General features: G+C 37.3%; 1 protein-coding gene across 1 annotated transcript in view; it reads right to left on the bottom strand.

Moving 5' to 3' along the window:
• COL24A1 (collagen type XXIV alpha 1 chain) overlaps window positions 1-12,590 on the bottom strand; it is a 337,900-nt gene that overhangs the window by 16,059 nt on the left and 309,251 nt on the right. The window contains exons 53-55 of the mRNA XM_037060934.1: window positions 11,862-11,897; window positions 3,920-3,955; window positions 3,790-3,816 (exon numbers count right to left, since the gene is read on the bottom strand). Of these exons, the coding sequence (XP_036916829.1) occupies window positions 3,790-3,816; window positions 3,920-3,955; window positions 11,862-11,897 (99 nt within the window). The remainder of the gene's footprint in view (window positions 1-3,789; window positions 3,817-3,919; window positions 3,956-11,861; window positions 11,898-12,590) is intronic.

Genomic DNA, 12,590 nt, shown 5'->3' with positions numbered 1-12,590 from the left:
TATTTCTGTATTTTAGTTTTTTAACAAGAAAACTTGGAAACTAAGAAGCATGTGTTGGGAGAAAGCTGAGAAAGTGCATCTGTGTAAGCAGGTCAAGCAATCCATCTAATTTCTTTCACAATAATTGTATTGCTAATAATCTTTTTACTTAGAGGTCTATATAGTAGAAACTGTTTTCACCAGATCTTTCAGAGCTCATGGTTGGTCATTTGAAAAACTATTTAAAATGATGGCACAATCAATAAAATGGACTTTACCTTGCCTCAGCATGTGGTTTTCATACTGGAAAATAATTGACTCATTCTCTGTGTGTGTGTGTGTGTGTGTGTGTATGATATATATATATACCATGATACAAGTTGAGGATAGGATGGTAAGCAAACAAGAAGCACTTCCTGTGGAGCTGAAGTTTAAACAGAGAAAGGTATTAACCAATCAACTCAAAAATAGATAATAACAAATTGTGATTTGTGCCATTAAAGAAAAACACATGAACCTCTGAGAGAAAGGAGGAATCTGAACCAACTCTGGAAGATATAAGAGGTTTGGAAGGGATAGATCAGGGAAGGCTTCCTTGAGGCTGTGACATCTGAGCTGAGACATAAAGAACAAATACGAATTATTACAAGAAGGGGTAGGAGGGCTTTCCAGGCAGAGGTAATAGCCTTGCACACAGGCCTTTAGACAGACCAGCACAGCCTGTACAAGACGCAGAAAGTGTTAGCCTAAAAGGTTCTGTGCAGGTTAAATAATTCTGACCCCCATGCCTATGTGAATGGGGAGATTTTGGACACGAGTCACACAAAAATATTGGCACTAAACATGGGCAACTGAATTAAGTACTAACAATAGTCACCTTCATATTTTCCAGTTGTTTTGCGAATAGGGCTTTTAATCTTACAAAACCTAGAGGAGTAGTCTCAGACTTTGCACAATTAGAATCCTTTTGCACTTTTAAAAATTATTAAGGACTGCAAACAACTTTCATTTATCTAAGTTATAACTTTTAATATTTAACATAGTAGAAATTATTAATAAATTTTAAAATGATTTATATTGATTAAGACAATAACTCTATTATGTGAACATAAATTATTTTAACATTTTTCTTTTATTCATGTTCGAATAGAGTTGTCTCCATTTTCCCACCACCACTTCCCCCTGTCCTACCCACCCCCACCTCCCACCCTTAATCCTACCCTCCTTTAGCTTTGTCCATGGGTCCTTTTTACATATTCATTTACTACTGTTTCCCTTCTTTCCCATGTTATTTCCCTCTCCCCTCTCCTCTAGTTAATTGAATTTTCCAAAACAAAAATAATGTGATAAGAATGGTACTGTTTTACCCTTGGTACATCTCTTTAACGTCTCAAATAATGTCCCTTATTTGCTTCTTTATTCAATCTGTTATATGCTACTTTAGTTTTAATATATGATACGTCATTTCAACAATTTTAAAGTATCCAATTCAGTTGCTTTTGGTAGAGTCACTATGCTAAGCAAAAATTGCCAGTATTTAATTTCAGCACATTCTTATCAACTGTAAAAAAAACCAGTCACTCCTCATATTTTTCCTATTCTATTTCATTAAAACATGCTAAATAGTATCATTAAATTGGTCTCATGATCCACCAATAAGTCATATAATAGTCTGAACTAATTGCTAAATAATTATTAAGACAACTTCTATCTTTAATTTCCCTCTAAGCGAAGTTTTCTAGTTTGGAAGATTCCCACTGAAATTTTCTAAGAGATGTAGCTTGCTTTTTTTTTTTTTTTGCATTTAGATAGTTATTTATTCATTCAATAAGCACTTATTAGAAGCTTGAATGGAAAATTACAAAAAAATAGTCCCTACCTTCAGAAAGTTCATGACCTAGTAGAGAAAACTGGCATGAAAATAAATGAGTATGAATGGAGAAAGGAAAACGATCAGTTCTCGCTGGCAGTGTGATAAGGAGTCAAAATTAAGAAGAATTTCACAGAAGATGTGACCATAAGTTGAGTTTAGAAATACCATGTAGGTATGTTCTGTCTGTCATTTAAACTTTTTGCTCTAGAAGTCTTTTAAAAAAATTTAGATATATTTAATTATTGTGCAAGTACAGTTTTCTGTCTTATATTCCCAACCTTACCCACACCTCCCCTTCAGGGCTCCCCACTTCCCTCCCCTTCCCCTCCCACCTTAGTTATTGTCCATGTGTCCTTTATACTTGTTCCTGTGAATCCTTCCCCTTTTCCCCTATGATTCTCTCCACTCTCCTCTCTGGTCCCTGACAGCCTGTTCTGTATTTCAGTGTCTTTGGTCATATTTTGCTTGTTTGTTTGGTTGGTTGTTTAGGTCTTTTCTTAACACTGCATGGCGCCTTCCCTGCAACACACTCTGCAAGCACCTCAAGGACAATGTAAGGAAGCCAGGTGTCATGTGCGCCAAGGAAAGGAAGACGGAAAGGAGAGAAAGAGAAGGAAACAACAAAACCAGTATTTCTTGAGCAACTATAACTTGGCAAGCACATATATTTTCTCATTTAATCCTCCTAATAATTTCTCGAAGTGTATGTTTTTATTCACATTGTGTTCAGAGCAAAATACCTCCCATGTGTCCCACTTCATTTCAGCTGTATAGGAACACATACAAACATTTTCCAGGTAAGACAGGAATATTTTCCCCCAAAGTTTGGTTACTTTCATGTGAAAATTTTCACTGAACACCTCTAATTTGCTAATAATGTATGATCTTTTAGAACTGGTTCTTTCTTAGGAAGGCAGCTATGATAGCTGTATCAAAGTCATGAGGTGGAGAGACAACTGATGAGGGTATCAGTGACCCATGTCTTGTGGGGACCCAGGGAAGAAAGAAGAACAGAGAGGTTGAAAGCAACGTAATGATTTAAAAAGAAACATTTGTACTGATGTTTGCTCCAGGGAAGGTTTCAATCCCCATTAGTCAGGTGGACAGAAAGGGGAAGTGATTTTTAAAAATCATAGATGAATTGATCTCCCATTTCCAAGGAGACAATCTTCCTTTTGGCACTTTGCTTGAAAGTTATTCCCTATCCCGATGAAAAATTGAGAAGCATGAAGAGTTCCTGACCTTCTGAGAGTAGGCCACAGTGATCCACCAACCAGAACTCTCCAAGATCCAAATGACACTACAGCAGCTTGTGGAAATAAGTAAGGCTTGGAGGGCACCAGACTGGCCTTTGTTTGGGACAGTGAAGCCAACAGTGAACCTCATTTATGCCCAAAATGTAACCGAGAACCATTATATTTCACCAGGATGCTGTAGAATTGGGTGGGGCTTGGGTGAGGAAGATAAAATGGATCCAAAGTATAAGGGAAACTGAGCTTGGAACACTGGAGGCCCCGAGAACAGCTGATAAGGCAGCAACGGAAGCACTGCCTTAAGGGCACCAAGCTTTGGGTTGCAACAGATAAAGAGCAAATACCTAAAAAGTCTGAGGGCTTCTATAGCGACCAGCAACTAAGAAAGCTTCATGTAAAACTTAGAAAGCGGATAATTCTGGTTGGCAAAAAAGGACACTTAAAAATGAAGAACTAGGACCCACAAATATGAAGAAATGGAGGCAGTTAACTTCTTATTTAAAACCATTTCCATTTCACACACAAGAAATGTGGGGCTTGGACTTGAAGTTATTACAGCTGGGAAGGTTCTACACTAGATTAGCAAGAAGAACAGAGGTAGGCAAGCGAGGCACCTAGGGAGTTAATGGAAGGTTTAAAAAGTCAGCATGATATACTGAGATAAATAAAGCAAGAAAAACTTACTCTTGGGCCTGGTGCTCCAGGTGGACCCTATAACATAACAAATTTTAAAAGTTTTTATTTAATAGATATCTGAAGTGAGGTAAACATGTAAGCATCAATGATAAACAGATATAAATACAAATAAACTCACTGGAGGCCCTGGTTGACCCCTTGGCCCTTGGGGACCCTAGGAGAAATGGAGACACAGCACAGCATGTAAACGTTATGCTTTTCCATGGTGTAAACAAGGCAACAAAGATCCAACCTCCGTCACTGCCTTTTTGTGTGAGGCAAGTCTTAAGATACAAAGTTGTTTCAGTTTTTCGAAGTTCTATGCTCTTGCATTGAGTTTTCACCCATATTCAGGAACAAGCTTGATATTTGTTTTCATGTATTATTAATGTTACAAACTAAATTTATTCACTTTAATAAACCATTATAAATATAACATTTAAAAATGTTAACACTGTCTAACTGTGGTTTTCCTGTTGTTTCTACCACTCACCTAATTGTCAAATGAAGACTTCAGTGTTCTTAGATGTTTCTTTTTTCTTCAACATCCACCTATAATTTGGTTATCAACTACTGTTAATTTCGCCTCCAAATCTCTCCAAAATACTGCATATCCATTCTTATAGCAACTGTCTTAGTTTTATGTTAATCATGTGTTGTCAATTGAATGTCTGTTTCCCCCAGATTCATACACTGAAGCCCTAATCCCCAAAGTGATGGTATTTGGAGGTGGGACCTGTGTGAGGAAATTAGATTACGTGGAGCCCTAATGAATGGTAGTGGTCTTATAAGAAGACACATGAGAGAGATGATCTCTCTCCCCCCACCATGTAAGGATATAGCAAGAAGGTGGCCTTCTGAAAGCCAGGGAGAGGACCCTCATCAGACATCAAATCTGATGGCACCTCGATTCAGAACCTCCCAGACTCCAAAACTGTGAGAAATGTATGTGGCTGAAGCCATCCGGTTGATAGCAATTTGTCAAAGCTGCCCTAGCTAAGACATCATGATTTGCCTGGGCTTGCAATCTGACTCCCTGCTTTCCATAGTCTCTCTACTAGGCTAACTATATTCTACTTATAAAATGGAAATCTAATTCTTTGATTATTTAGTTAAAATCATTCAGTGGCTCTTTATTGCTTAGATAACAGAGTATGAACTTCTTAATAGTGATAGCTACCATTTGCTGAGAACTCACTATATTCCAAGTTGTGTGCTTATTTATCAGTAATTCACTGAATGCTAAGTTTTGTGCTCACTTTCCACTTACAGTCAAGAAAAGAGAGTAGTTAAATAACCACAAATAAGGGGCAACTAGGATAAAAATTCAAGTCAACTGGATACAAAAGTATGTTTTAAGATAATGTACACCTCTGCCTCTCTTCAAAATCTGGGTCCCACTTCCACCAGCTCCCTCAACACATTGACACTCTACCATAACTGACTACTTACAGATCCCTGAGGTTTCCAAGCTTTTCACACGGATTCTCTTGCATGTGCTGTGTCCTCACTCAGAATATTTTCTTACATTTTCTATCTGTTTAACTCCCATTCCTCTTCCAATACTTTTTAAAAATTATGCCTACCCTTGCCCACCCCCACACCACCTCCCTCTTGCTCAACTAACCACTTCTGCATTCCCCCATACACTGGAAAATCCCTAGGGACCCTTGAAAATGAGTTAGTCATCTTCCTTTTCTGGAACAAGAATAGTGCCTAATACACAGTAGGTGTTCAAAAACTGTTACTGAATGAATAAAGAATATTAAAATTAGCTAGTAATAATTTAGAAATTAGAATAGTTATATATGTATAGTAAAATGTGAAAAGTTGTATTGAGATTTTCCAAAATAATACAATAGCAATTACAACACAATGGTGGTTACCAGAAGAGAATGGGGAGAGAGGAGGGCAAAATGGGTACAGGGGGTCAAATATATGGTAACAGATGTAAATTAGATTTTTGGGGATGATCACACAGTAGTGTATAAAGGTATTGAGTTATAATATTGTATACTTGAAATTTATATAATGTTATTAACCAATGTTACCTCAATAAAATCTAAAAAAGAATGTCTACTCAAAATTTGATTTGTAAGGCCAACTGAATGTTATGGTTGAAAAGTGGAAAAGCAAAATTTATCTTCCACTTAGTTTTGAATAATTTGATGCTATGCTTCACATATATTAAGCATGTTTTATTGCCAAAGCTGTTGATTCTAAACGCATTGTGACAACTAGAACAAACAACACATAGTAATGTAAAAAGGATAGAGTACTCCAAGACCATGCCTGATGGACATTTCTTAATTTGCATAATATATGATTATAATCTACAGCAGAGAATTGTCTAAAACATGTACCTCAGAAGCTGCATGGTAAGTTACAGAAAAGTTATTTTCGTATATAGAGGCTCAGAGTAGATTTGGCTATGTATGCTTCTCCATTCGGGATCAACAGGGTAAAAACAAACAGTTGACATTTCACCCTACTTAGCATATTTCTGACACTTTCAAAAATCTTGATGATTTAGTACAAAATACATATCCTCTCTTTGATCTTTGAAAGGGAAATGTATCATAGAAAGAAGACTACTTCTACTGCTGATTTTACTGAGCAATACGCTCGAAAGAGACGCTGCAAAGCAGACAGGGCAGGGCAACCCTGGTGAAATGACTGCACAGAATGGGGCGGTCAGCCACGTACAACAAAGTATTATTCCAACAATATAACATTCATTAGTTCTTTTTTTATTCCTCTCACTAGTGAGCCATTAAAGAAAATTAATTCACTCTCTCTGAATACTATATAAAGCAGTTGATAATAAAACTATGATTTTCTATCTTAATTTCCTAAAGGGAATCAAATTGATGTGAATGGTCATGGTATTTTTTTTTCTCATAGTCAAATTACTAACTTTGAAAGCAGACTCTTTTTTGGTTAATTACAGAATTTACTGATGATCCTCCAAAAATAATATATTTTATTATCAGATTTTGAAAATAATGACATATCCATGTCCTTAACCTGAGCATTTAGAGTCTGCATTTATATAAATACACTCATGATTTAGCATCATAATTTTTAAGCTGCACTAGTTACAGAGAGCTTCCCTTTTCTCCTTTACAAGTCTGGAAGCTTGCATTGCAGGAGGTACAGCAGCGCCCCTGGTGTTAGATTCTACTAACGACGCCCCCTTTCCCCAGCTGCGACAACCAAAAAACGTCTCCACACATTTCCAACGTCTCCTGTGGGGTGGGACCAAATAGCTTTAGGTTGAGAACCACTGGTTTAGAGGGTTGAACTGGGAGTTTAGTTAATATTAAATAAGATTTATTAGACAGTCATATAACTAGGATGGAATCAGTGAATTACTTCAAAAATTAATCATGTTCTAAAAGTGTTTGGAGCCTAACAGAAACTAGGAGATTTTTGTAACCTTTCAAGTTTGTCATTAGCACAACAGTTTTGAAGTAGGGGTGAGTAGGGACTTCTACATGCTACCTATTCGGAAGTTTCCTCAGAATATCACAAAATTCTGGCTCAATTTAGAGCAGAAATTTTCAACCTTTTTTATCTCAAGTCATACATACTCTATTAAAATTCTGCAGCACACCAAAACATATATTTTTTGCCAATCTGACAAAAAGTGTAGGTATAATTTTTATTCATTCAGACCAGACAGCTATTGCGTTGGCTGTTGTCATTTTTTTAAATTTGGCAATCCAGTGGAAAAAAGGTCAGTGGCCCAGACTAAACAGGTATTGCATGTTTTAAAAATTCTTGTGGTACACCAGCATGCCTCTCGCAGCACACCAGTTGAAAATCACTGATTTAGTGTAAATGTATGAACTCAGGGATTTATTTTTAAAATAGCACATAGGCAGGCAGGCCTGACACGGGGACAGAATAGAAAGGAAAGGAAGTCTTTCCCATATGGCAAGACAGAAACAGATCTCTCAGTGGTGAAGAGGACCTACTTGAGATCAATAGTAGAGTTCATGATATTAAACTGTAGAAAAAAACGAATCTTTCTAACCAAGAAACCCAAACCTACGCTAAAGGGGATTCTTTTCATGTGTTGCTTAATGAGATTTAAATGTCTTTGTTTTTAGGGAACGAGTCATGATGGTATAAAACGTGGTAAGAACAGCATAGCTTCTGAAATTCTTACACTAGCTTCATGGAAAATTTAAAAACAAGGTTTACAAAGCCTGTAGAATTACAGAAAAAGTGGGATGAAGTGTAAAAATGTTAACCTTTTTGTAAAATGCAGGCAGAAAGGCTTACTTGTACATTTTTGGGATTAAGTTAATTGCAGATGATCTCTTAGGATTAAAAGATTATTTTTATAAACCCCTTTGCACTATAAAGGAATCAAAAGAAGAGAGGGGATAAAAGACATTTAATGCCAGATACTCAATAATAAAAACAGAATAAACTAATAATACTAATGTGCCAATTAATCCTTTTATCCAGCACTAATTTTATTGTCTACACTAATTACCATTTTTCAGTCATGAAAAATGGATACTGGAAGTTTGTGCCTTAATTATGAAGAGGACTATGGTAACCCACAGAGCAAAAGACTAACAACTATATTAATTCAGGAAATACTACTTTACTGGCTAGAATTGTAAATACTTGTTAAATTTAGCTTTTAATTCTACGGAATAATACACATTGATTAATCAATACACTTCGCAAATAATGCCTACTACCTAGAAGGCTCTGTTCTGGACAGTGATAACCAGTGTATCAGACAAAGTTCCCTGTTCCCATGAAGCTTAAATTCTAGCAGAGGAGACAGAAAGGAAATAATTACAGTTAGCTGCTAAGTGCTATGAAGAGAACAAAACTGGGTATTGTAAAAGAGAGAATGACCAGGAGTAACAAGACTTCTCTTGTCACGAAAGGCTTCTCGAAGGTGATATTTGAGCAGACCCCTGAATAGTAAGGTAAAACCAGTCATCTGAAGAGGAGGTGAAAGAATATTCTAGGTAAAAGGAAGGCATGTTCCAAAGAGAGAAAGACTTTCATCACAGTTGGCAAAGGGAAAGTGGTGCACGAGGCTGGAGAAGTAAACTGGGCTAGTTCACATCGGGCGTTGGAAAGCAAGGGAAGAACGTAGAGGTTATTTTAAGTACAAGGACGCATAAGGAGGTTTTAAGAGGGGAGTGATGTGATCTGACTTACGTTTTCACAATATCACTCTACGTGCTATGAGATTCTAAGTGCAAGAAGGAGACAGAGGGACGTTTTAAGGAGAGAAGTGATATAATCCGACTTACCCTCTTACAGTATGACTCTGCTTGCTAAGTAGAGAATGGACTGTAGTGGGGACAGTGGAATAAACAAAATGGGAGACATCAGGGTGATCTAGACAAGAGTGTCAGGGATGAAGAGTGAGGGAAGTGGGCGGATTCAGAAGAGTCACTGGAGCTGATGAAAATTAATTTCTGCTTTAAAGAACTGTTATTTAGCCCTGGCTGGTGTAGCTCAGTGGATTGAGCGCGGGCCTGTGAACCACATGATCGTGGTTCGATTTCCAGTCAGGGCACATGCCTGGGTTGCAGGCCAGTTCCCAGCAGAAAACTCACGAGAGGCACCCATGCATTGATATTTCTCTCCTTCTCTCCTTCCCTTCCCTTCTAAAGATAAATAAATAAAATCTTAAAAAAGAACTGATATTTATGTTCTATACATTTGCTCTTCTTTTATAAGGGGCTCACTTATTTATTTATTTTTTATGTAGAATCACAAACTCTTACAGATGAAAGAGACTCTAAAGGCATATTCTAATTCCCTACTCAGGACAAGAATACTAGTCCAGTAACTCAGAGGGATACAAGCTTCTACTGACAGATACTTGCTATCTCACAAAACTCTTACTTTAAAGCAGTTCATTATTATATGACAGCTTATTAGAGTATGGAAATTGGCCTCAACATTCCATCCTTTTAGTCAGTAAGTACCTGCTTGGTAATATTATGTGCCAGGTTCTTTTGTAGACTGGGGATTATGTAGTATTACAAAATTTACCATCTCTCAGAGAGCTAAGCACAAAAACTGAAAATTCAATGTAATAAATAAACCATTTAAATTTTACTTTCTAGAGTTACTCACATATATTCTTTCTTCTTGAGACAATCTTTCAAATATTTGAAGACAACTATCACGTCCCAACACCCCAAGACTTCTCTAGTTACTTTACTAATAATTTGTTAAATATTTATCAAATACCCACTATAGGACAGGCACTGCCTTAGGTGTTGAGGACATGGCGTTAAAACAAACAGATGAAATGTTTGTGTCATGGAGCCTACATTGCACTGTGGGGAGATACAATAAGCAAAAAACCCTAATACATATGTAGCATGTCAGGTGGCAAGGAAACAGGTAAAGGAAAAACAGGGAATCTCAGGCAGGTAGAGGTATCGCTATTTATAGACTGACTGATCAGGAAAATCCTCTCTGATAAGTAGACATTTAAGCAAAGAACTGAAGAAGAGTTGCCAAGCATTGCACTTGGTTCTGGGTACCAGGTATTAAGTCCACAGGTGGCAACGGGGTGAGACTTAAACAATAGCAAGACCACCCTGAACAAATGATCTTTTAACTGAAACCTCAAGACAAGTAAGTACTACAGGAATAAATAGTACCGATGAGAAAAAGCAAGTGCAAAAGCCAGGCAGTAAAGAGAGAACAAAGAGAATTAGGAGAGGGATGATGAGGCTGCAGTGTGGCAAAGGCTAAATATTTCAGGTATTTCAACTGGATTTTTTGGAACATGGGCCTCAGACACCACCAATGTAAGAGAGCCGTCCTCTGAATGTTCTTTAATTTTGTCCATGTTCCCTTTGGGGGGTGGCCTATCTGTTGCCACTACCTGCTTTATTTTGGATGCCGTGTTTCTACCAGCGCAATGTAAGATTGCCGGCATAGTCCACTGGATTTGTAATTCATCAGAGCCAATGGATTTTTTTCCATATGAAATGGTTTTGACATTGTCACAGATACTTGAGCTTTCCTTATCCTGATGGCAACTTACGTCCCATCTGGAGAGGGTGGGTCAGGGAGGCTGCTGAGACAGACAGGTCTTGGAAATGGGCTAATCCCAGGCCTCCCTCCTTTTCCCTTCCCCTCTCTTCTCCTCCTGGGGAATGTGGCTTCACTGTGGGCATACACCCTTGCTTCCTGGTCTAGTAAGTCTGCTGAGAAAATGCGAAGACTATATCTTTGCAAATTAAAGACACCTATTTTAATGCCTTTTGGAGATTTTTAGGCTATCTGAAATCACAAAATTTCCATTCTTCTGTTAATTAATATAACTGGAACTTGTTCTGCAGCTCAAGCATACCCCACAGTGCAAAGCAAAAATCTCAGCGGTCACTGTGTAATCATACTACCTTTTCATCAAGACTTAACTGCTATCTCTAAGTTTATTCTTAGGCACCTTCTGTTCTTGGTTTCTAGCCCCTCATTTCACTCCATGCCTGCCCTGTTTGTGGCTGCTGCTTTATAAAGCTCAATAGGTCTCCTCTGGGAAAGTGGCCCCTTTACAGAACATCTTTAACTCAGAAGAACTGATATTCAGAAAAGTAGGAAACAGTGCCAGCAGGAGCTATGTGGGTCCCCAAAGAGCTGTGTATCTTTTTGCCCAGCCGTTCACCATTGTTTCTGACTGGTTGAAATATAATGCCTACAACCAATGATTTGCCTCTGCTCTGCAGCCCTCTTGGTTCTGACTGGACATAATGGGTGTGTGTGTGTGTGTGTGTGTGTGTACCTAAAGCAGCTTGGCAGTGCTCTTGCAGCCCTGGTAAAGAAGGCTCACACCTCTTCTCTTGATGCCTGATAAGGCAAATATTCCATTTCACACAGGGATCCGAGAAGAATGTGACAGGCAGGTTCTTAAATACGTTTAGGCTTTATCGGATTTCACTGCTATATACTTCCTGAGAAATGTAACTTTATTTTTATTCCACAAGTACTAGATACATGACAAACACACCTTGCTTTCATGAACCTTACAGCTTAGGGACAAGTGATACTATAACCACAAATTTAGTTAAACTTACAGTTTCACCTCTAAAGCCTTTTTCACCTCTGGGTCCCTAAAAGGAAAAAAAAAAGTCATGTTAGTGTTATTAATAGTTATTTATCAGTTGTAGCTGAGGTTGTAAACAAACATAATTTTTCTTTTTTTTTAATTCTAGCAAGACTTGTTTAGTAAATTCATGTAAATTCTAGTTTTCTAAGTAAAGCAACAACAAAAACAAAAACAGTCTTTTCATTTATCATGCTATCTGTTTCAAAATCCCTAGCTCCACCTTAACGTGAGGCAGATATAACAAGCTACTATTTATTCAATTAATTCAAAATAGCCAATTGACAATTCAACACAAAACAATTTAGGAAGGAGTTACAGGTTGAGTTCTTCTGATATTTGTTTTCCTCGGCCTTTGAAGACCTGGTCTTGAGGGATGTTTCCTCCTTTATTATCTTTGCATTCTATCCCTCCTTCTAGTCTATATCCCACAAATTTTGATATGTTATATATATTTTCATTCAGTTCAAAATATTTTCTTTCTTTGAAACATCCTCTTTGATACATGGATTATTTAGACATATTTGGTTTATTTTTTTAAGTGTTTGAAAATTTTCCTATTATGTTTCTAGCTTATAGATTTTTAGTTTAGTTCTATTATGGCCAGAGAACACATTTTAGACTTCAGTTCTTTAAGTTTAATAAAATGTGTTTTATGTCCCAGAATATGATCTGTTTTGGTGACTGTTCCACGTCCACT

Source organism: Sturnira hondurensis, unplaced genomic scaffold, assembly GCF_014824575.4.
Source record: "Sturnira hondurensis isolate 20B ecotype Veracruz unplaced genomic scaffold, ASM1482457v3 Scaffold0013063, whole genome shotgun sequence".
Classification (NCBI taxonomy): Eukaryota; Metazoa; Chordata; class Mammalia; order Chiroptera; family Phyllostomidae; genus Sturnira; species Sturnira hondurensis.
The sequence above is the reverse complement of the archived record's forward strand: the minus strand, read 5'-3'. Positions and strand labels throughout refer to the sequence as shown.